Raw genomic sequence first — 24960 nt, 5'->3', positions numbered from 1 at the left:
AGCTAGACCTCCCATTCTGGTATAAACTGCTGTTCATAATTTTGCCGGGGACTTAACTAAATTATTAATTAGAGATCAAAAATACCAAAGGCCCCAATACTGAAAGCTGAGGCACTCCAGTTGTAGCCATTTGCTCATCTGAAAAGTTGTAGTAGTTTCACAGACACACAAATCAGTTTGGTTAACTTAGCACAGCCTAGGAATCAAGCTGAGATTCAAACGGATCAGTATACTTATTGGTTTATTTCCTGTTTTTAAGCTAATTATATATCAGCAACATACTTGATTTCATTATTTAGCCATCAATTATCAACGTGAAACCTTTTAAAGTTTCCTGATGAATCCAAGCATGAACCAATGCATTTCCCCAGTCCACCACACCAGCAATGTCTTCTAAAGCTCTAAACTATTAATGAAACATCTTACGCACGATAGAGAGGGGAAGAATCCACCTAGTTGGAGTTCCTGTTCCTGATAACAATCCAAGGATTTCAGTTTGGAAGTAATGTATGGATCTTGGTTGCCTGCCTCCCCTCCCTGTTGCATTTTGTTTGGTTTGGATAGAAAACATGATACGTCATTTCTTTTAAAATAATACACACAACTTAATAAAAGTGTGTTAGTTTTTTTCTGCATACAACAAGCAGAAATCACTAGGCACTTCCCATTGGAGTGACTCACACACACCGCACACTCACAGCTCCAAATATGGAATTATTGTACTCACAGGACACTGGCACTAAAATTTGATTGCTTGCTGTTCACAAATGAAGATGAGCAATGTTTGGGAGAGGGATTATATTTTATATTAAAAGTCAGGAGCCATGTTGAACATTTAAAGTACATCTCATTTTTATTTTATGCACTACACACCGTTTTAATGCTGATTTACAATAATTGCAAAACATCAGCTTGCCTGTTACAAATTCTGGATCGCAATATTTATCTAAGCATGTTAATAGTAAAATTTAAAGAGATGACAAAGCAATTCTTTCTCTTGGCACTTTAGATAAATACACACAAATCACCAGCTATTCAGAAGTTTAATGATCTCAGCTATTTTCATAATGATATGATAAACAATTGATTCCAGCTTGAACTAATGAGGACACAATTTCAATTGAGGCACAATGGAACAAAACTCAGATCTGTTCCAGGAACTTCCACAATAACACAGACAAACTTAAAACACACATCTAAAGTGAACAATTTACCTTAACATGACAGTTCTAATTACCAAAGCCTAAAAATCTGATTAAAATTAATTTTCAAATATCAGTCATTTCTAGCTAAAATAAAGTTCTTGGTTTGAGAAGTTATACACTCTCTCTACATTTATTCAAATAAAAGTCCAAACACATGTAGGTTAGATGGATTGGCCATGTTAAATTGTGCCTTAGCCATGATAGAAGTGTAGGGTTACATGGCTAGGGGTAGGGAAGAGGGACTGGGTAAGGTACCCTGTCAGAGAGTCGATGCAGACTCAATGGACTGAATGGCCTCTTCTGCACTGTAGGGATTCTATGAAATCACAGCTGTAATAAATTTCCTTAGCAAGCTCAACACATTTCTCAAATTAATCTTGCACAGACATTATTTCAAATTTTTGTTATTTATTTAATTCATTTACTTTTTGTATAATCAGAGTCCCAAAAACTACCATTTTGCAAGTATCCTCAGCAATCTACAAAGCCTGTACAAACAATTCTTAATGTATTCTTTGAAGATTCTGTATCAAACCTGACTTTTATTTTAAAAATTGTAAATTTTTTTTTGAGTGCAGTATCATAGGTAACTGTGCTTTGTCTATTTGGTCACTATCCTAATAAGTGGATGGAAAAATATGCAAGTTAAGTGGATCAGCCATGCTAAATTGCCCTTTAGTATCCAAAGATGTGCAGGTTAGGGGGATTAGTAGGGTAAATATGTGGGGATGGGCCTGGGTTGGAGAGTCGAGGTGGAAATGGGCCTGGATTGAACAGTCAGGGCAGGGATGGGCCTGGGAGAGTAGGTGCAGACCCGATGGGTCAAAACAAAATTATATTTCTTCTCTGCTAACACTAGGGTATAGGTTCAATCATCCCGTATTTTTGGTATCAATGAATTTCCCCTGAACGTTTGCTACTTTCACTTAATCAATCAGCATTTTCTCCAAAATAGAGATCTCCAATAACAGGCAATTTTGGTGCATGTTCATTGGATGCAATTCCTCACTTCATTTGATTTATTGTCACATGTATTAACATACAATGAAAAGTATTGTTTCTTGCGCTATACAGACAAAGCTTACTGTTCCTAAAGAAAGAAATAACAGAGTGCAGAACGTAGTGTTATAGTCATAGCTAGGGTATACAGAAAGATCAACTTAACGCAATGTAAGTTCATTCAAAAGTCTGACAGTTCTCATGTCGGTTGGTACATGACTTCAGACTTTTGTATCTTTTTCTTGAAGGAAGAAAGAATGTCCAGGGTGCATGGGGTCCTTAATTATGCTGGCTGCTTTGCTGAGGCAGTGCAAAGTGTAGATAGAGTCAATGGATGGGAAGCTGGCTTGCATGATGGATTGGGCTTGTTAGGATGCAGGTTAAGGGGATTAGCCGGCTAAATACGTGGGGTTGAGGGGATAAGGCAGGAGCGAGCCTGGCTTTGGGCACTGTACTTGTTTCATGCAAACAAAGCACTCATTTCTGTAAACAATGCTGCATTGATGAAAAGACCAATGGTACTCACAGGTGGGAGAACCTTTATATATTCAATACAATTATGTGTACACTGCAAAACTGATCAGGGACAGCATATAAAAGGTCATGATTAGAAAAGGAAGGAAATAAATGCTGCAGCCCCTCAGAACTTCCTGTTGGACATCAATAAAACACAACTGTTTCACTTTCATCATCATCATCACTTCCAGCTGAACAGAACACTGGATTTTAAGGAGTATCTCAAACCTTTGAAAGGTATATAGTTAAAATGCACAAATAATCAAGCACACTGGTTAGAATTGTCTTGCTTTTATTCCCGAACTTTGTTTGGATACATGCTAAGACACTTACTCTACCTTAAGAGTCAACTCAAATTTTATACATTTTATTAGCTTGGTGCAAAAAAATTATGCAGAATAACTTGAAAAGCTCTTTAAATACCATCTCTATGAATTAGATTAGGAGATAAAAATACTTAAGCTATAGTCTAAACTTGTACAGAATTTGGCATTTTCACTGAAGACAATATTTTCTGAATCATTAATGCTTGCTATCTAAAGTAAAATTTCTGGCAAGACAATAACTCCACATCATTTTGGAACAGTCTCTCTAATTATCAAAACGTTGAATTGGTCAATGTATATTTTATTCATATTATTATTGACACTTCTATTTAAAACGTATGGATACTCAACCCTAATTCTCAGTCTAATCGTTTTAGGGTTTGGAAAATATCATACTTGTAAGATTACAAATAAGGGATGAGTGTACCAAAATCTGATCAATCGTCTTAACATTTTAGTAAATACATTTTGAGATCTTACCATCACAAATAATACACAATACTTAAACAGAACATCAAATAGACTAAACATGGGCTAGAAATATCAGTTATGGCGTTGTGATTGTGAAAGGGAAATTATTAAAACAAAGGTATAGAATTTCCCTTTTCCCTCTGGCAAATGAACAGCAGTTAATTGGAGTGACTTGGGAAAATTTGCACTACACGTTCACGTTCATTTTGTGAACAGTCCTAGTTGGCTGTTTTATTACATGATGCAGAGATGTTGGCATTGGACTGGGGTGGGCAGAGGAAGAAATCTCACAACACCAGGTTAAAGCCCAGCAGGTTTATTTGGAATCACAAGCTTTCAAAGCACTGCTCTTCCATCAGGTGAGTCATCTTTAACCTGGACTTTAACCTGGTGTTGAGAGACTTCTCATTGTTTTATTACAGTTCAGGTAGAGTAAAAATTATAAATTTCGGAGATTAGTGCAATAAATGCAACAACATAAATCCCTAGTTTATCCTATGACACTGCAAAATTACATGTTTAAACCAAATCAGTCCCACATCTGGCTCAGTGTAAAGTTAAATGCACAGCAGCACAGAATAGAGGCCAGGAAAAGAACAGACTTTTTAAGCCTGGTATAAAAATTTCAGTAAGCAGACTTTAAAAGTTGTTGAAATTTATAGGACATCATTTCTTGAAAAATCTAACAGAACTTCATGTCAATTATAAAAGAACTGTTCTTTACTTTGTGCCAACATAATTTTGGTCCCAGAACGTTAAGATTTTAACATGATACTTCTTTGCAGTTTTAGCCCAGTTCTGCCTCCACAATGAACATGTCCATTGCATTTTCTTCCAGTGTGTAGCCAGGATTTCATCCATCAAAATATAGTCCAAAACTTTCATCTGTTATGAAATGGCAGATTACTGCATTGCAGTATTTTTCTGTTTTTGCCAGCTCTTTTCCCGTAGGCTCAACTCACCCTCTGTGAAGGAAGCTGGTCCCCAATTAGTGATGAGCTGAGGACCCTTTGAACCTATAAGAATTAAGAAACAAACAAAGTAAGCACTTCAATAGGCACAGGATGAGCGTGACTCATCACATTAAATAACGTAGTAGTAACTCCATTGTATTTCTTTGAGATATAGAATGATAGAATAGGTAATAGCAGATCCTATATGCCTATATGTTCATGAATGATGGGTGAGAATTGGCTGGCTTGAGCTTATTCTGCTTTTTGTGGACAGGACATTTTTTGGCAGTTTTCCACTTTGTTGGATAATTGTGCTAGTACAGCTTGACTGGTATGACAGCTACTTCTGGAGCACAGGTTTACACTACTACAACTGAGATGTTGTCAGGACCCATAGCCTTTACTGTAAGGCTAGTTTACAAGTACAGCAAGTAATAGAATGTCATCATTTACTGTGAGGGAATTGATTAAAAGTAGGAATGTTATGCTTCAGTTGTACAGGACATTGATAAGACCATATCTGCAGTACTGTATATGGAATTGGTCTCCTTATTTGAGGAAAGGTATAAATGCATTTAAACCTTTATTAGGAAAGGTTGGGTTTGTATCCACTAGAGTTTAGAACAGTTAGAGGCAACTTGATCGAAACCTTTAAGATTCTGAGGGGTGTTGACAGGGTGGATGTGAAGAGGATTTTTTCTCGTCAGAGAATCGAAAACTAGGGGCCACTGTTTAAAAAGATCACTCATTTAATACAGATATGAGGAGAATTTTTTTTGAGCCATGAGTATTTGGAACACTCTTCCTCAAAAGGCAGTGGAAGCAGCGTATTTGAATATTTTTAAGGGTGTGCAATATAGCTCCTTAATTAACAAAAGGGTGAAAGATTAATCGGGGATAGGCAGGAGTTTGGGTTTAAAATTACACAATCAGATCAGCCACAAATGGCAGAAAAGGTTTGAAGGAGTGAGGGGCCTATTCCTGCTCCTAGTTCCTGTTCATATATACCCAATGTAGCTATTTCTTGATATGAATCAAATTAGTTGAAAACTGGTATCAGTAATGCTGGGGATTTTAGGAGCCTGCTCTGATGGATTGTCCACTTGGAACTTAAAACTGAAGATATTGGGAGATACTGCAGTTTTGTTTTTTGCACAAATGCACTGGGTTTCCCCTATCATTGAACACAGGAATCTTTGTGGAGCCCCCTCCACCATTGTTTATTTATTCTGGATTTGACAAGACTGCAGAGCTTTGATATGATCCACTGGATACAGGATTGCTTAGCTTTTTCTATAGCCTGCTGTTTTTGCTGTTCAGCATGCACACAGTCCAGAGTCATTGTTTCACTGGGTTACATCATTTTTTGGTAAATTTGGTGCTGTCCTTGGTATGCACTTCTAAAATAGTCTTTCAACTACTGTTGATCCCTGTTTTGGTGGTAATGGTACAAGCGAGGGATGTTTTGGTGGTAATGGTACAAGCGAGACTATAGATTGTGGTGTTATACAATTCTGTTGCTGTTGGTGGCCCAGAGCACTTCATAGATATCCAACATTGAAATGCTAGATTTGCTCTCAATCCTATTGAGCACAGTGATAGTGCCACATTATGGACGGTATCCCTTGTGTGAAGGCAGCACTTTATTTTCACAAGTTGTGAGATGGTGACTCCTACTCTTACTGTCATGGACAGATGCAGCAGCAACAAGTAGATTGGTGAGGTTATATAGGTGCTTCCCTTGCTGGTTCTCTCACCACGTGTCACAGGCAAATCTGGCAGATATGTCCTTCAGGACTCAGCTAGCTCAGTCAGTTGCTATCAAGCCACTTTTGGTAATGGACATTAAAGTCCCCCAGCTAAAGTGCATTCTGTGTCCTGACTGCCTTCAGAGATGCTTCCAAGTGGCATTCAGCATGGAATATTACTGATTTATGAGCTGAAAGAGAACGGTAGGTCGTAATCTGTAGGAGGTATCCTTGCCCCTGATTGACCTATTGCCAGTAAATTTCATGGAGTCTGGATTCAATGTTGAGGACTCCCAGGACCACATCTACCTGACTGTAAATCACAGTACCGTCACAATTGTCCTACCTGTGGGACAGCACATACACAAGATTGATGATAATGGAGTCTGTGGCATCAGCTGAGATGAGATTTCTGACAGTATTACAGTGTCATGCTGTTGCTTGACTAGTCCATACAACAGCTGTTCCAATTTGGCACAAGTTTCCAGATTTTAGTGAGGAAGGCTTTCCAGGATTGACTGGGCCAGGTAAGCCTTTGAATTATCTGAATACAATGCCTAGGTAATTGCCATGTGGTCCACCATCTTCTATTCTTCAACTTTTCTGTAGCTGTTTGATAGGACTGAGTAGCTTGCTAGGCCATTTCAGAAGGCAGAAAAGAATTTAAACTCGAGATAACATTGTATCAACAACAAAGCCATTTTTATAAAACATTAATTTCTATAAAATGCCAGTAAAAGTAGTTCAGCCAAAGTATGGGATGATGGTGGTGCAGAAGTAATTTCACTATACTAGTAATCCAGAGACCCAGAGCTCTGGAGACGTGGGTTCAAATCTCAACACATAAGCTGGTGGAATTTAAATTCAATTATTAAATCTGGAATTAAAAAGTTTGTTTCAGCAATGGTGACCATGATAACTATCATCAATTGTCATAAAAATCCATCTGGTTCACTAATGTCCTTTATGGAAGGAAATATGCCATTGTTACTTAGTCTGGCCTACATGTGAAATCAAGACCCACAAACAATGTAGTTGACTCTAAAATGTCCTCTGAAAGAATGTGACAAGCCACTTGGTTCAAGGTCAATGAGGGATGGGCAATAAATGCTGGCTTTGCCATTGATGCCCACATCCCATGAAAGAATAAGAAAAAAATCAAGTCAATGACTATTCTGGCCATTCATTCCATAAATCCAAACTTTTGCATGCTGGAGTCCTACAAACGTTTTAATTTTTTGTCATGATCAGATCCTTGAACATGCACATTGAGGACAGAAAAGAATACAGAAAGGAGACAAGATACTGGACATTTCACACTGGATAAATCTTCAATAAAAACTTTCTCCAACATAATTTGTCACCCTACTCAATGAGTAAAAGATCTAAAAGAAAAATATTTCTATGCCTTGTCTATTTCAAATATTAAAAAACTATTGTTGAAGTTTATGAATAACGTTTTAAAGGGAGGAATAAGACTACAGGATTTCTTCAACGTTTTCTCACTCAAACAACATAGTGCAAAGGACCTACACAGTGACTTCAGATTTCATTTCAATTAATTAATGGAACTTAATTTTTAAACCAGGTTTGTTATTTGCTTTCAGATATAGCCATAAAAGAATAAATATTAACTTTTTCACCATTACTTCCAATTTAGTAGCTCCATACTTGATTACGTTTGTGAAAGACATTATTGCCACAAGCTGGTATTGTATGATAGTTGTTTAATTTTTCTTACCTGGCTCTATAAGCCGCAGCAATCCTTCATGCTGAGCCACCTTGGCCTTCCAGTTCTTTGTCTTGTTAGCTGCCATCTCTAATTTTTTTGCCACTTCCTGATTCAAATGATATAGAATTGAAACAACTGGTTGCACAATTATATCCATATCGCTGAAGTTATTACTTTTTACCCCCAGAATTTTTCCCATCTCTTCCTCTCCTGAAAATGTCACTTCTTGTTGGATGAGGGTTGCACAGACATTCAGCTCTTATAATACCCACCTCATGTGATTACAAATATATGCAAGTCTTGACAGTCAATGGTGATGGCCTTTTCTTTTAAATTTAACAATTCCCATGTTCAGGGAGAGATTTAGTATGGCTCTTAGAAGCTACATCATATTGCAGGATGGTAGAAAGGGTGGTTGCAGGTGGGATGATTGTTTGCAAGAGAGGCAGAGCTAACTAGTGAGTTGCAAAACAGGAGTTTATTTAGCATTCTATGCCTAAGATAGAACAATCCAAAACTAATCCTGTTAAGATGCTCTCTCTCCCCACTGACTTTATATCATCATCTGCTTCAAATATTCATCCAATTTTCCTTTAAACTGAACAAGGGTCTGTAATTTGCTACCTGCAAGCTCCTCTCCAAGCCACAAACCATCCTGACTTACAACTATGTAATTGTTCCTTCATTATCACTGGGAATTCTCTTGCTAACATCACTGTAGATGTACCTATACTAGATGAACGGCAGTTTAAGGTGGCAGCTTACCACAGCCAACCTAAGGGGAATGGCCAATGGGGAGTTGGGAAGGTGTGTAATTTGAAGAAGTATTGTTTACCATGCATCCTCTTCAATGTCTACATGGAAGCAATGATTAAAGAAGTGTTTAAAGATACAGAATCTGGTGTTAAGATTGTGTGTGAGGAGGGGATAATAAATTATATCAGTTGGGTTTGCAATTGCAGCAAGCGTAGAAAAAGTAGAGGGGGATTGAATATAAAAGTAGGGAGGTCTTGCTGCAGCTGTATAGGGCATTGGTGAGGCCGCAGCTGGAGTACTGTGTGCAGTTTTGGGCGCCGCACCAGCGCAAAGATATTTTGGCCTTGGAAGGAGTGCAGAGGAGGTTTACTAGGCTGATACCGGAGTTGAGGGGGTTGAGCTATGAGGAGAGGCTGAATAAACTAGGCTTGTATTCGTTGGAGTTTAGAAGAATGAGGGGAGATCTCATTGAGACGTACAAGATGATGAATGGGATGGATAGGATAGAGGTGGAGAGACTCTTCCCGCTCAAAAAAGACAGTAGGACTAGGGGGCACAGCCTCAAGATAAAGGGGGGGCGGTTTAGAACGGAGTTGAGGAAGAACTTCTTCACTCAAAGGGTGGTGAATCTCTGGAATTCTCTGCCCGTTGAGGTGGTGGAGGCTGCCTCGCTAAATATTTTTAAGACGCGGGTTGATGGGTTTTTGATAAGAGAGGGGATTAAGGTTTATGGGGAGAGGGCGGGAAGGTGGAACTGAGCCAAGACAGATCAGCCATGATCTTATTGAATGGCGGGGCAGGCTCGAAGGGCTAGATGGCCTACTCCTGCTCCTATTTCTTATGTTATGTTCTTATAAAAGCTTACAAGAACTAGAAGGTAGGCTAGCAACAGCAGGTCTGCACTTTGGAATGAAAGTGAACAATGCCATAACCAAAGTGATACATATTTCAAAATCACCAAGAAATAGTCATATGTTCAAGGAAAAAAAACTAGAGCTGTTGCAAGAATTCAAGAATTTAGGAAGCATAGGATCTACAGATAGATGCAACAAAGAAATAAAAACAAGGATACTAATGGGAAAGGCAGCATTTCGTAAGAGACAGTAACAGAATAAACAACTCAATAGTCACTTGTAAAGAGCTTGAGCGAAATTCTCTGCTCCCTCAGAGCTTCTCTTGGCAGCAGGAGACGGCATGCCATTTGTTGGTAGTGGGATCTTCTAGTCTCTATCAAAGGGAATTCCCACTGAAACCATCCCATGCTGCCAGGAAACCTGTGGCATGAGGTGCACCGCCAGCAGAACCAGAGTATCTGGCTGGCAAGAACGGCTGAAGAATTCCAGCCTTTGATTTGGAGTATTGTTTTGTATGGTTGTGCTACTTGGACTTAATGCAAAGCGAAAAACAAATTGCTAAATAGCTTTGGTTGTGAATATCTAGTTTATAATTCATATGTTTTAGAATATGACTTTTGGTTTTAGGAATATATAACTTTTAGGTTAGAGATTAAAGTATATATTTAAGATTAACAGGAAGCCTTGTTAAGCAAATAATACAGCACTTATATAAAAGGTAAATCAAACAAGTCTAGGTTAAATTAACTTGTCTTACAAGGTCAGTCTGATAGTGAAAAGCAACTGCTGAGCCATTTCTGGACTTATCGATAGAGCCAAGGTGGCTATGGTCATCTCCATAAAGAAGTTAGAAGCAAGCAATTCGAGGGAAAAAGGCTGAGGTAGACATTGATTCTGCAACTATTATGAGCAAAGAGTTGTGTAGAAAGTAAAACTAATCAGTGGGATTTTCAGTTTGAATATCCCAAAGCATGTCATGGAGATGAACTTTGGAGACTGGGAGAGTCTTGTTTAATTACCTAGATTTTGCTCATATAACGATAGAAAGACAAATTTAATTGCTCTTTATTTAAATGGCATATAATATTTGGCACAAAATAAATGATTTAACAGCACAAATTGAGGTTAATGAGTATGATTTTATAGCCACTACAGACACATGATTACAAGGAGATCAAAGTTGGGAACTAAATACTGATGAATATATGGCTTCTCCCAAGGACAGGCCAGAAGGAAAGAGTGGTGGGGTAGCTTTGTTAATGAGATGGAATAAGTATGAAAGCAAAGAATGATCGTGCATCAGAAGATGTAGAATCCGTACGGGTAGAGGTAAGACATAACAGTGGAAGACAACACTGGTGAGAGTAGTCTACAAGCCCCCTAACAGTAGCTATACTGTAGCTACTATACTGTCCTATAGGTGGGACAGAGAATAAATAGGAGGTAAATAAGGGGATGTGAAAAAAGTAGGACAGTAATCTTTAATCTTCACTTGGATTGTGAAAATTAGAGGTAGCTGCGAGGAAGAATTCAAAGAATGGATTCAGGATAGTTTTCTAGAACAATATGTTGTGGATCCTGTCAAGGATCAGGCTATTTTGGATTTGGTAATGTGTAATGAGGAAGATTTAATAAATAATCTCAAAATAAAAGATCCTCTAGGAATCAGTGACCATAACATGGTAGAAGTCAGCATTCAGTTTGAGAGTGAGAAACTTGGATCAGAAACAACTTTGCTAAAAACTTTAATTAGGATAAATATAAAGGACAAGATCAGAGTTGGCTGGAGTGGACTAGGAAAGGTGGTTGATCAGCAATGGCAGACGTTTATGAAAATAGCTCATGACTCACAACAAAAAATCCCAATGAGGAAGGAGGATTCTAGGAAGGAGATACATTAACCATGGTTAACCAAAGAAAAAACATATGATGCGGCAAAGATTAGAGATAAACTAGAGGATTGGGAAGTTTGATAAAGCCAACAAAAGACGACTAGAGAAAATAAAGAGGCAGAAGATAAACTATGAGGGTAAACAAGCAATTAATACAAAAATTGCCAGTAAGAGCTTTTTTAAATATATAAAAATGAAGAGTGAGGACAAAGTGAGCCTAGGCCCCTTAAAGAACATGACAGGAAATGACAGAGGAATTAAAATAAATACTTTGTGTCAATCTTCATGTTAGAAGACACTAATAATAGTATTCCAAAAATATTAAATAATCAAAAGCCAAAGAGGGAGGGAGAAAATAAATGCAAGAACAATCACGAGAGAAAAAGTACCAAGGAAACTAATGTGGTTAAAGGTCAATAAATCCCCTGGACATAATGGGTTGCATTCTAAGATACTAAAGGAAGTAACTATAGAGATAGTGGGCGAACTGGGAGTAATCTTCCAAGAATCGTTAAATTCTAGAAAAGTCCCACTGGATTAGAAACTGCCTATGTAACACCCTTATTCAAAAAGGGAGGAAGGAAAAAAGGTGACTATAGACCAGTTAACTTAGCATCTGTCATTGGGAAAATTTTTGAGTCCATTTTGAAAGATGTAATAACAGAACATTTAGAAATACATAATATAATTAAATAGAATCAACATGGCTTCGTGAAGGGGAAATCATGTGGAACAAATTTATTAGAATACTTTGAGGTGGTAAACTTCATCTACCAAATTTTGGCCTATTCTCCTAGCCTATCTACATCCATCTATAAAATCTTTATATCCTCTTCAGTGCCTGCTTTCCCACCTATTTTTGTATCATCTGCAAATTTTGCACTTGTCCCTGTTTGCAGATCATTTATATAGATTGTAAACAATTGAGGTCCGAGGATATAGATAGGTTGGTGCATTGGGCAGATAGGTGGCAGATGGATTTAATCCTGACAAATGCGAGGTGATGTATTTTGGAAGGAATAATGCAGAGAGGAGCTATGTGATAAAAGGTAGACAGATTAGGAGTATAGAAATACAGAGGGACCTGGGAGTGCAGGATCACAAATCCATGAAGGTTGCGTCACAAGTGGAGAAGGTTGTTAGGAAGGCTTATGGAATGCTAGCCTTTATAGGAAGGGGTATAGAGTATAAAAGCTGCCATCTAATGCTTCAGTTGTATAGAACGTTGGTCAGACCGCATTTGGAGTACTGCGTCCAGTTCTGGTCACCTTACTACCGGAAGGACGTGGGGTCTCTGGAAAGGGTGCAGAGGAGGTTTACCAGGATGTTGCCTGGCATGGAGGGGCTGGGTTACGAGGAAAGGTTGGAGAAACTGGGACTATTCTCCTTGGAAAGACGGAGATTGAGGGGGGACATGATAGAGGTATATAAGATACTGAAGGGAATAGATAGAGTTAATAGTGAGAGACTGCTCCCTAGACTGGGTACAAATACGAGAGGTCATGATTTAAGGGTGAGGGGGGAGAGGTATAATTTGGATGTGAGAGGAAGGTTCTTTACGCAGAGAGTTGTGGGGGTATGGAACGCGCTACCGAGTAGGGTGGTGGAGGCAGGAACATTGGACTCGTTTAAGGTTCAGTTAGATAGACACATGAGTGAAACGAGGATGGAGGGTTATGGTAGGGGCTATTAAATAAGGTTAGAACCTCGGGAGACACCGGAAAAGCAGACTTGTAAGATTAACGTTTTTGTCTTTTTATTCCACAGGTGGAGGTCCACCTCGTGTCAAACGAGGGGCATGCACACGGTGGGTCGTGCGTGGGCTGCTCTTGGAGGTTCCGGGAGTGGCCTAGTACTTCGTGTCGGTGTGTGTGCTTGATCCTGGACCGATAGACGGGCGCTGCAACAGCTCAGTGACTAGCACTGCTAGCTGTGCAGATACATGGATTTGGGCCTGTGTCTGTGGGAGTTTGTGCATTCTCCCTGTGGTTGAGTGGGTTTCCTCCGGGCGCTCCGGTTTCCTCCCACACCCCAAAGATGTGCTCTTAGGCTGATTGGTTTTACCAAATTGACACTATTCTCCCCTGAATCTGGCTAAGTTAGGGGTTCCATTCGTAGACACGCAGGGTAGAATAGGTGTAGGGTGATGCGGCGGCGCGGGCTCGTTGGGCCGAAGGGCCTGTTTCCCGTGCTGGGTTGTTCTTTGTTCTTTGATTAAGCCCTTTGGCACCTTGCTAGTTACATTTTGCCAGCCAGAGAAGGACCTATTGCTTTCCGTCAGTCAGCAAATCCTCAGCCAGTGTGGTAACCTACCCCCAATCCCCTGTGATCTTACCTTCTGTATCAGTCTTTTACACAAAACACCTTGTCAAACACCATCTGGCAGTCTAGATATACCACATCAACAGGTTCCCCATTATCCATTTTGTTGGTTATGTCCTCAAAGCACTCAAGCAAGTTTGTCAGGCATGACTAATCCTTCATTAAACCATGCTGACAATGGTGGATTGAGCTTCATTATTTTCAAATGCTCAGCCATCTCTTCCTCAATGACTGATTCAGCAACTGCCCCACCACAGAGGTCAAGCTAACTGACCTACACTGTCTTACTTTTTGCCTCTCTCCCTTTTTGAATTGGGGCACCACATTAATGTGTTTCCAATCCACTGAGATCTTCTCAGAATTCAAGGAATTTTGAAATATCAAAACCAATGCACGCACTATCTCTGCTGCTACCTCCTTTAATACCTTCGGGGGCAGCCATCATATTCATGAGACTTATTTGCCTTTAATTCCATTCGTTTATTTAATGACTTCTCCCTGATGATGCACCAAGTTCCTCTGCATTAACTACAGTTTTCGGAAAATTTTTATTATTCTCTACTGTGAAGACAGAAGCAAACTATTGGTTTAGTGCCTCCACGATCTGTGTTCCCCATTACTACCTCACCAGTATTGTCCTCTAAAGGGCCAACATTTACTTTAGCTATTCTCTTCCTCTTTATATACTTGTAGGAGCTTTTGGTATCAGTGTATGTTTTCTGCTAGTTTCCTAACAAAAAGGAGGATAGCAAAAAACCGACAGAAGGATCCTCATAAATCTTGTTCCTTGGAAAATATTGAAATATTGGGGAGAATTGAAATAAATACTGGAAGGGATGTGGCATATCTTTGAGTTGGTCCCTAAAGAATTAAATGCACCTTCAAAATCCTTGTCATGTAGAAGGGAACTTTTGGGGAGAAGTAAAACTGGAACTGAGTTTATAACAACCGTCTTTGTAAACTATAGTGTTAAGTTAGTGTTGCTTGTTTTTTTTTATTCCATTAAGTTTGTTTTACAAAGCATGAAACCTTGTGGTGTCATTCTGTCAGATAATCACTAGGTGTTCAGATTTCTCTTTAAATGTCAATAATCTCCAACTGGATCATTACACTGAAATGTGAGCTTGGAGGACATTGGCAAGGATCAGCTGGACTGAAGAACTGACAAATGGTGAAATGCTGAAGAGAGTGACTGAACAAAGAAATTTACTGAATGTAATTATAAAAAGATGGAGAGGCTGAAAGGGCACAACTTAAGAGACATTATGGAGGGAGGTTTTCAAAGAAAAAAGGAAAGAAAAAAAAAGGGGAGAATATTAATGTTGGATAGCTTGAAAAAGGAAAGATGTGACTGGAAAATGAAAATACTAGCACCACAAAGAGAGACATGGAAAAGTTTTATTGCCTGTTTGGTGCTAGGGTGCAGAACATCTGCTCAGGGAGAGGAACTTGCTTTATTCTAAATGGTATGCTGCAATAGTCCTTCAACAATTCTTATTGGGTTTACTAGCCAAATACAACAAAACTCAGCAATGGTGACTATGTACAGTCATTTTCAGGTGTTATCAAACTCAAAAACTAGACCACACAAATACACTACTTAGGTAGAAAGCATGAGCCAGTAATCAAGAACAAGGAACAACATTTGACCTTTAAGGTTATGATACAATTTATCACAAAGAGACTGTGTGCACAAAGTAACGTGTGTATTACCTCGTATTGTTCAAGCGCTTCTTTCCTCTCCCGCTCAAGTTCATCCAGTTGCTTCATTGCCATCTCCAGCGCACGATCCTTTATTGCTCTCTGGTTTTCCAGTTCTTGCTTTTCTGCTTCTGTCATTTGAATGGTTTGTTTTTGCTTTAAGTGCAATCTTTCTAAATCCAGTCGTTTACTGCATTCCTCTTCCAGCAACCTGCAGTCAGGGAGTAAGATACCCACATGGTTAGCAGTATTCTTGTCTAAATTGCTTTCTCTAGGTGCAGAAGTCAGTGAACATTCTCCATCCTCTTCTTCCCGAATCATCATTTTAGAGAACTATAAAGGCATACTTGTGGGCATCAGAAGAGAGGGAAATGCTTTGGCCAGAATTATCTGGAGTTTTCATAGCAGGTACTATCAAGCTCATCCACATACTTTCCAGTTAGGCCTGCTCAGGGCAGGAGCGCCGGTGCTACAGGCCCCCTCGCTGATGTCTCCTGGCCCGCTATGCTACTCGAGCAGCAGTGGTCTGGGAGAAACATCCACAGAATGTTTATAAAGCATTCATTTTTAGATTCTTTAGATGAAATTGAATGAATTATCTGGCTGTTCACATCCCAACCAATGGCGCACCCCTGGGTTTCCTGGCGGTGTGGAGTACAGTCAATGGGAAATCCCACTTGCAGTGGCAGGACCAGAAGATCCTGATGCTGTTGAATGGCACACCACTTCTCACTGTGAGAAAAATATCATGGGGATGCCAGAAAATCCCCCTACATTGTGTCTAAACACATGCAAAAAAAAAGTTCCTTTTTCCCCCAGTGGTCTGGCCTGTATGAAAGTTGATTCCTTTGCCGAACCACAGGTCTATGAACAGTCACTCTCTGATACCTTTTTCCAAGTGTTTTTTGTTCGAGTTTTGATAGCAGGTACTATCAAGCTCATCCATGTACTTTCCAGTTAGGCCTGCTTGGGGCAGGAGTCACACTGCTACAGGTCCCTCGCTGATGTCTCCTGGCCCGCTATGCTACTTGAGCAGTGCAGCGGCCTGAGAGAATCATCCACAGAATGTTTACAAAGCATTTGCCTTTAGATGGAATTGAATGAATTGTTAAAAGAATAATTTTTAAGCTAGAGTTCAACTATAGATACCAGTCTGAGAAGTTTAGGCAAGCTTGACAAACACAAATCAGAGGTAGCTGCTGCCAAAGGATATTTTCTTTCCATTAAGATGGATTGTCAACTCAGAGCTCCTGAAAAATTCAGTAATATTCAGCAGATCAAGGTTATTTAGGGGCATAATTATTTCATATTACATGATGTTAGGGAATTTTGCATGACATCTGAAAGCACCAGAGATCATTTGTTGCATAAGTACACATTCCCTTTTCCACTCTGCTATTCTTTTACCTCAACATTCTCCTATATTTTAAAATAATCATTTAGATATCATTTAGATCATTAGATCCTAAATGATACACAATTTCAAGATACATACTTAAGAATGGAGGTGGACATGATTGCAAACTAAACCTTATATGTACCACTGCAAATGACTGTTTAATAAAATAATTAAAATAGAGAACCAGATAGAATTCTATGCACAATATTCAATAACCAATTAAGCCCTTCATATCTGTTCCAGTTATTTAGCTTTAGTCCATTCAATTGCCTTGGCTTCACCTCCTTCTTAGCAAAAGTTTAATCAACCTAGTTTTTAAATCAAATAATTAAACTGAGCTAACATCTCTCACTTTTTTGGAAACTCCACACCTATATCACCTAACGTGTGAAGATGTGTTTCTGAATTGGCTTTTATCTTAAGGTTATCTCCCATGATCTCAACTCTCCCATTAGATAGAGAAATATTTCTATTTATCCTCCCAATTCTTTTCACAATGAACAGCCAGTTCAAAGAACATTTCAGGAAATACAAGCCTAGTTTATGACCGCACCACATTACCTAATCCTTGTAACCCTGATAACATTATATAGTGAATCTGTGCTGAGTTTCTTTCAAGGTTAAGGTTTGGTGCTGTAAGTATAGATGTGGAGATGCTGGCGTTGGACTGGGCTAAACACAGCAAGAAATCTCACAACACCAGGTTAAAGTCCAACTGGTTTATTTGTAGCAAGCACCACTAGCTTTCGGAACTGGCTGTTCCTTCGTCAGATGGGTAGGAGTTCTGATCACAAACAGGGCACATAAAGACAAACTCAATTTACATGAATAATGATTGGAATGTGAATCTTTTCAGCTAATCAAGTCTTAAAAATACAGACAATGTGAGTGGAGAGAGCATTAAGCATAGGTTAAAAAGATGTGTATTGTTTCCAGACAGGAAAGTTAGTGAGATTTTGCAAGTCCAGGCAAGTTGTGGGGGTTACAGATAGTGTGACATGAACCAAAGATCCCGGGTGAGGCTGTCCTCATGTGTGCGGAACTTGGCTATCAGTCTCTGCTCAGTGAATCCGCGCTGTTGTGTGTCGTGAAGGCCGCCTTGAAGAATGCTTACCCAAAGATCAGAGGTCGAATGCCCGTGACCGCTGAAGTGTTCCCCAACAGGAAGAGAACAGTCTTGCCTGGTGATTGTCAAGCAGTGTTCATTCATCCGTTGTCATTGTTGAGCATGCAGACGCTGTGACAATGGATGAATGAACACCGCTTGACAATCACCAGGCAAGACTGTTCTCTTCCTGTTGGGGAACACTTCAGCGGTCACGGGCATTCGACCTCTGATCTTTGGGTAAGCATTCTCCAAGGCGGCCTTCACGACACACAACAGCGCAGATTCACTGAGCAGAGACTGATAGCCAAGTTCCGCACACATGAGGACAGCCTCAACCAGGATCTTTGGTTCATGTCACACTATCTGTAATCCCCAGAACTTGCCTGGACTTGCAAAATCTCACTAAACTTTCCTGTCTGGAAACAATACACATCTTTTTAACCTGTGCTTAATGCTCTCTCCACTCACATTGTCTGCACCTTTAAGACTTGATTAGCTGTAAAGACTCACATTCCAATCATTATTCATGTAAATTAAGTTTGTGTCTTTATACATCCTGTTTGTGATCAGAACTCCCACCCACCTGATGAAGGAACAGCCAATTCCGTAAGCTAGTGGCATTTGCTACAAATAAACCTGCTGGACTTTAACCCGGTGTTGCTAGAAGCATACACAGGGTTCCCTGACATGCTCGAAACAGGGCTTTGTATAACTGTAACATCCTTTTATACTCTAGCCCTCATTCTATTAGCCTTTTTGATCTTTTATTGCACCTGACCACATTTTACTGATCCGATTGTTACTCTGGCTGCTTAGATGACTTCATAGAATAGAATTATAGAATCCCTACAGTGCAGAAAGAGGCCCTTTGGCCCATCAAGCCAGCACTGACAATAATTCCATCTAGGTCCTATCTCCATAACCTCACATATTTATTCTGCTAATTTCTCTGACACTAAAGGGGTAATTTAGCATGGCCAATTAACCTAACTGCACATCTTTGGACTGTAGGCACCCGGAGAAAAGTACGCAGTCATGGGGCAAATGTGCAAATTCCACAGTTACCCAAAGCTGGAATTGAATCTGGGTCCCTGGAGCTGTGAGACAGCAGTACTAATCATTGTGCTGCTAGTTTGATGGATCTCTGACTCTAAGCAGCTTCTTGATGAATTTTTGAAGTGGGCCATACAATAACTTCCTCACCATGTGGCAAGTTCAAAGTTTTTCTTCCATAAAATGGTAGTGTGCATTAATTGCACCTCCTGTGTCGCTATTTGACACTTTCAATTTCATCCAGTCTTGGTTGAGGTGAGAAACCCTCATAATGTAATGGAAAGTCATAGGAATTTACTGGGGCTCTTGTGGGGCAGTAGGTAGTCTCCCTGCCTCAAAACCAGAAGCTCCAAGTTCGATTCCTACCCTGGACATCTGTCCTTGGCCTACCTTACTGTTCCAACGAAGCAGAAGTAAAATTGAGGAGCAGCACTTCATCTTTCGATCAGGCACATTAAAATTTTCCAGACTCAACACGGAGTTCAACAATTTCAGACCACGAACTCTGGCCCTGTTTTGTTTCTTTTTCTTAGCACATTTTGGTTTCTCTCCTACTTTGGCTTTGAGCCAGTAGCACACTTCCTTTAACCATAAGTTTTTTTTTGCTGTTTCTTTTCTTGCCCCATCACTATTCCTTTTGCCCCGGAAGATTCTTCTGTTATTTGATATTTCCCATCTTTCACCTTATTAGAGACTGTCTTTACTCGAAAACAATTACATTGCTAACATTTTCTAGCTCAGATAAAAAGGTCATAAACCTGAATGTTAACTCTGTTTCTGTCTCCACAGATGCCATCTGCCCTGATAACTTGAATCAGCAAGTAACTAGAAAAGCAAATGGGATACTGCTGGTTATTGCAAGGAGAATGGAATGTAAAAGTAGAGGTGTTTTGTTACAGTTGTGCAGGGACTTGGTGAGACCAGATCTAGAATACTGTGTACAGTGTTGGTCTCTTTATTCAAGAAAGGATATTAATGCATTAGATGCAGTTCGGAGAAGGTTTGCTGTACTGATTTTTGGGATAAAGTGCTGTCTCCTCACGAGGAAAGATTGGACAGACTGGGCCTGTATCTACTGCAATTGATAAGTTTGAGGGGTCATTTTATTGAAACATACAAGATCTTGGGGGGACTTTACAAAGTGAATGCTGAAAGGACTTTTCCAAAGGGATCTCCCAAAGAAGGGAAGCATGATGCGGAGATGCCAGCGTTGGACTGGGATGGGTACAATAAGAAATCTCACACCACTAGATTAAAGTCCAACAGGTTCATTTGGTATCACAAGATTTGGAGCGCTGCTCCTTCATCAGGTTGACTCACCCGATGAAGGAGCAGCGCTCTGAAAGCTTGTGACACCAAATAAACCTGTTGGACTTTAACCTGTTGTGACACTTCTACAATGAAGATGGAGAAGAGGAGATTTTTTCTTTCTCAGAGGGCCATTAGCCTGTGGAATTCTCTTCCCCAAGAAGCAGTAGAGGCACAGTCACTGAATATTTTTATGGCTAAATAAGGCAGCTTCTTGAGTAACAATAGAGTCCAAACATGTAGGCATTGACAGGAAAGTAGAGGTTACACCCGGATCAGATATATTCTTGTCAAATTAGCCGGGAAGGCTTGAGGAGAGAATGGCCTAGTCTTGCACCTAGCTTGTATTTCCAGCAGTTTACATTTTACATCCTTCAGTACACTTGAACGTGGCTGCAGAGGGTTTTCAATGCCCTGAAATATTGAATTCCCTATAATACTACAGTAATATTCTGCTATACTCTCCTTTCATTAACTTTTTTGAATAAGACATGATTTTCTGTAAAAGAAATTGCAATTGCAAATACCTGGAAGTTTAAATATTTTATTACCTCGCCTGAAGTTTTCGGACAGATTCCTCCTCTTGTCGAGCCTGCCGTTCATCCTCAAGGGCTTCCTCAAGCTTCTTGTACATATCTTCCAGTTCCTGCACACGTTGCAGGTATTGTTGCAATTCAGAAGACTTCTGAGCTACTTTCTCCTCCATCTGCTCTCTGATCTGAAAACATCAGAGCACAGATAAGAATCTTTACTTTCCTGAATGAACAAGAACCCCAAATGGTTATCAGAGCTGCTCACACCTCGAGTGAACACTATGGGTCTTTGCAAGAATCGAATATAATGAGACTCCACCATATTGCATTGCAGAGAAATAGGATGCAGGAACACAAATGAAACTCCACAAGTTACTTAGCTCAGCTGTGGAGAAGTCAGCAAAAGTCCAGTATTGATACATCAGGAAAAGAAGTTTAGATTTAAGGGGAAATACAAAGCTGCATCTTAGATGGACACAAAAAAAAACTAGCACTTGTATTTATTCAGGAAGAGGCAAACACAGATTCTGAACTAAAGATTGGACCTTGCTTGCTTTGGTCAAGACAAGTATAATAAAATAGTTGAGAGAGCAAGACAATTACTCATTTTAGATATGGGAGTGGTTGTTTAAGCAGATCTAATAATGTGTGTGTGTTTACTTAGGCTCCCCCTGGGGTTTTAGAGTAGAATGTTGATTAGGTTGATTGACTTGGAAAGAGTCATGTGCCAAATGGATGGAGCTAAGCTTGCAGGAACAGACCAATTTCTTTTTCATTTTAAAATACAAGTAGTTGCTGCCTGGGTTGTCAGAAGAAAGCAACGTCTCTCTCTCTGTCTCTCCAAGGACTTTCTGAAAAATCCAAAGCCTGGTAACTTAAGTCAAAACAAATATGCCTATGTTTTGCTAACTAATTACAAAGAGAAGTCTGTTCTATGTGTTAACCTTTCTGTCGTGTGCACAAGTTTCTTGTGTCTCTTTACATCATAGTGTGGGCAGTACTGTTCTCCAGTCCCACATTAACCATTGTTATGCCAAACACCCTTATACTAGAAGTATTGGAATAGCAAACAGGTGATACATTATCGAAACTAAAGCATAAAGTACATTGTGCTTACATTTTTTTCTCGCTCCAGCTCCTGTCTGAATCGATCTTGCAGCTGCATCTGTGTCTGCAGACGTTTTGTCTCCTCGAGAGCAGCCTGTTCTGCAGCATCCTCCAGTTCCTTTAGAAACACAAGGCAAGCATAGACCATCAAACCTCAGTACATTACATTGGCCACATAGGGTACTCTATCTTGACTCATGACTTGGTGGCAACTCAGTGGGTTTTTTTTTTAAAGTGAACAGTACGTACTCATTGAGTTCAACAATTTCAGATTGTATGCACTACTTCCATTTTTGTGAATAGCAGTTGCTGGTAATGGTTCCTCTTATCATTTTGAGTTCTTCTAGACCCACCTTTTGTCCCTTTTCTTGCCCATTACCATTCCCTTTTGCCTTGTAGCATCAAATCTTTTCATCATTTAATTACTCCTGCTTTTTACTCTTATATCAGACCTTCCCCCGTTGTTCTTTCCTCTCTCCTTTATTTGTCTCTGCATTTACTTAAAACATGATAAGACACTTCATTCCTATTAAAGACACATTCTGTGCCATGTGGAAACTCCAAAGATGCTTCTCATGTTCTGAACAGCCACATGTGCAGAAAACATCATTAGATGGAGGAGTTTGGACCTTCGTTTTCAGAGCTCGAGTTGCAGCTGACATCAATGTAGTACATCTGCGACATGGATTGCCCCAGAGATTTCAGCATACACAGGCAGTGAAAGAATGGGTGAATTGGAGGACCAGATAGGTATGCAGGAGCCCTCCCATCCACAGCCAAGCTAGGGCAATAATTTCTGGGGCGGCAAACATGGTTCCACCATGGTATGTTGCCTTGCTGGCATTAGGATCAATGTTGTCACAAATAGATTTCCTAGTGTTCTTGAGGGAGATTTTGAACTAACTTGGCAGGAGGCATGGAAAGCAGGGCATAAATTCAGAAAGGAGAGAAACAAAGCTGGAAATTAGCATGTGAACATGAAGGTAGGGGGAAAAAAGTCAGAAAATAGACAATAAGTGACATTGACAATGCTTAACGATACTTAATGGAAAGAATCTAGTCAGTAAGTCAGAAGCCCTGTGGGCACATTACACATGATATTAGGGTTATTATAGCAACATGGTTTAAAGAAGGGCAGGAAATGGCAACTCAAATTTCCTATTTGTGACAGAAGGGGATTAATGAAAAATGAAACAGTAGGGTGTGGAGGAATCACAATCTTGGTTAAAGAATCAATCTCAGCCATGCAGAGAAATGGCAATCTCAAATGAAACATCAAATGACACAAAGGCCTTAGACAGGATGCAGAAAAGATTTCCAAATATGGTTTCAGCTATAAAGGATTTCAGGTATATGGATAAACTGGAGAAGCTGGAAGTGTTCTCTTTTGAGAACAAAGTTGAGAGGAAATTTAATAGAGATGTTCAAAACCATGAACAGTTGAGACAGAGTAGATTGAGAGAAACTGTCGCCATTAGCAGATGGCTCAGAAAACAATGATTTAAGGTGACTAATATAGGAATCAATGGAAAACATAAGAAACAAGTGCTTAGGACTTGGAATGCACTGCCTAAGTATGATGGAGGCAGATTCAATAACGGCTTTCAAAGAACTACATAAACAACCAAAAAAAGTCTGCAGGGCTATGAGGAAAAGGTGGGTGAGAAGGACTGGCAGAGATACTGTAGCAGGGAACAAGACAGGCCAAATGGACTCCTTCTGTGCTTTAACTATTCTACAATGTATCTATCTGCATTGAATCTAAGAACTAAAAGAGAAATATCACACTGCTGGGAGGGTACGAGTGATCACCTCACTGGCAGAGGGAGAGAGAAGAACAAACATGCAATGAAATCTCAGAAATACACAAATTAAAAAGGACATAAAGTGTAGGATTTCAACTATGCTAATCTTAACTGCCATAGTATTAGAGGGTTGGATGGAAAGAGATTTGTTTAGTGTATTCAGGAGGAATTTCTCATTCAGTATGTGGATTGCAAATCTAGAGACGGGGCACAGCTTGACCTCCTCTTGGGAAATAAGGAAGGACAGGCGACAGAAGTGTTAGGGAGGGATCACTTTGGGACCACTGACTGTAATTCTATTAGTTTTAAGATAGCTGTGGAGAATGATAGGTCTGTCCCAAAAGTTGCAATTCTAAATTGGGGCAAGGCCAATTTTGATGCATCAGGCAGGAACTTTCAAAACTTAATCGCAGGAGTCTGTGGGAAGGCAAAGGGACATCTGGTAAGTGGCATGCTTTCAAAAGTGTGTTAACCAGGGTTCAAGGTAAAAGCATTCTTCTTAGAGTGAAGGGCAAGGCTGGCAGAAGTAGGGAAACCCTGGATGACTCGGGATATTGAGGCCCTGGTCAAGAAGAAGAGAGAGGCACATGACATGCATAGGCAGCTGGGATCAAGTGAATCTCTTGAAGAGTATAGCGGGTGTAGGAGTGGAGTTAAGGGAAATCAGGAGGGCAGAAAGGGGGCACGAGATTGTATTCGCAGATAAGGCAAAGGAGAATCCAAAGAGCTTCTACAAATACATAAAGGGCAAAAGAGTAACAAGGGAGAGAGTAGGGCCTCTTGAGGAACAACGAGGTCATCTATGTGCAGAAGGGCGAGATCCTAAATGAATATTTCTCATTTGTATTTGCTGTTGAGAAAAGCATGGATGTTAGGGAAGTTGGGGAAATAAGTAGTGATGTCTTGGGGAGTGTACACATTACAGAGATGGTGGTGTGGAAGTCTAAAAGCACATCAAGATAGATAAATCCCCGGAACCTGAAGAAGTACATCCCAGGACATTGTGGGAGGCTAGGGAGGAAATTGCAGGTCCCCTAGCCGAGATATTTGAATCATCGATAGTCACTGGGAGGTGCCTGAAGATTGGAGAGTGGCAAATGTTGTGCCTTTGTTTAAAAAAGACTGTAAGGAAAAGCCTGGGAACTACAGGCAAGTGAGCCTTACATCTGTGG

At 39.9% G+C, this 24960-nt stretch overlaps 1 protein-coding gene across 1 annotated transcript in view; it reads right to left on the bottom strand.

Moving 5' to 3' along the window:
• Positions 1-827: 827 nt before the first annotated feature.
• swap70b (switching B cell complex subunit SWAP70b) overlaps positions 828-24960 on the bottom strand; it is a 145262-nt gene continuing 121129 nt past the window's right edge. The window contains exons 8-12 of the mRNA XM_080190225.1: positions 21994-22101; positions 20895-21061; positions 15488-15686; positions 7960-8056; positions 828-4533 (exon numbers count right to left, since the gene is read on the bottom strand). Of these exons, the coding sequence (XP_080046351.1) occupies positions 4421-4533; positions 7960-8056; positions 15488-15686; positions 20895-21061; positions 21994-22101 (684 nt within the window). The 3' untranslated portion in view covers positions 828-4420. The remainder of the gene's footprint in view (positions 4534-7959; positions 8057-15487; positions 15687-20894; positions 21062-21993; positions 22102-24960) is intronic.

This window comes from Carcharhinus amblyrhynchos, chromosome 6 (genome assembly GCF_965287045.1).
Source record: "Carcharhinus amblyrhynchos chromosome 6, sCarAmb.v2.hapA, whole genome shotgun sequence".
NCBI classification, from domain to species: Eukaryota; Metazoa; Chordata; class Chondrichthyes; order Carcharhiniformes; family Carcharhinidae; genus Carcharhinus; species Carcharhinus amblyrhynchos.
This window is presented reverse-complemented; position numbering and strand designations above follow the sequence as displayed.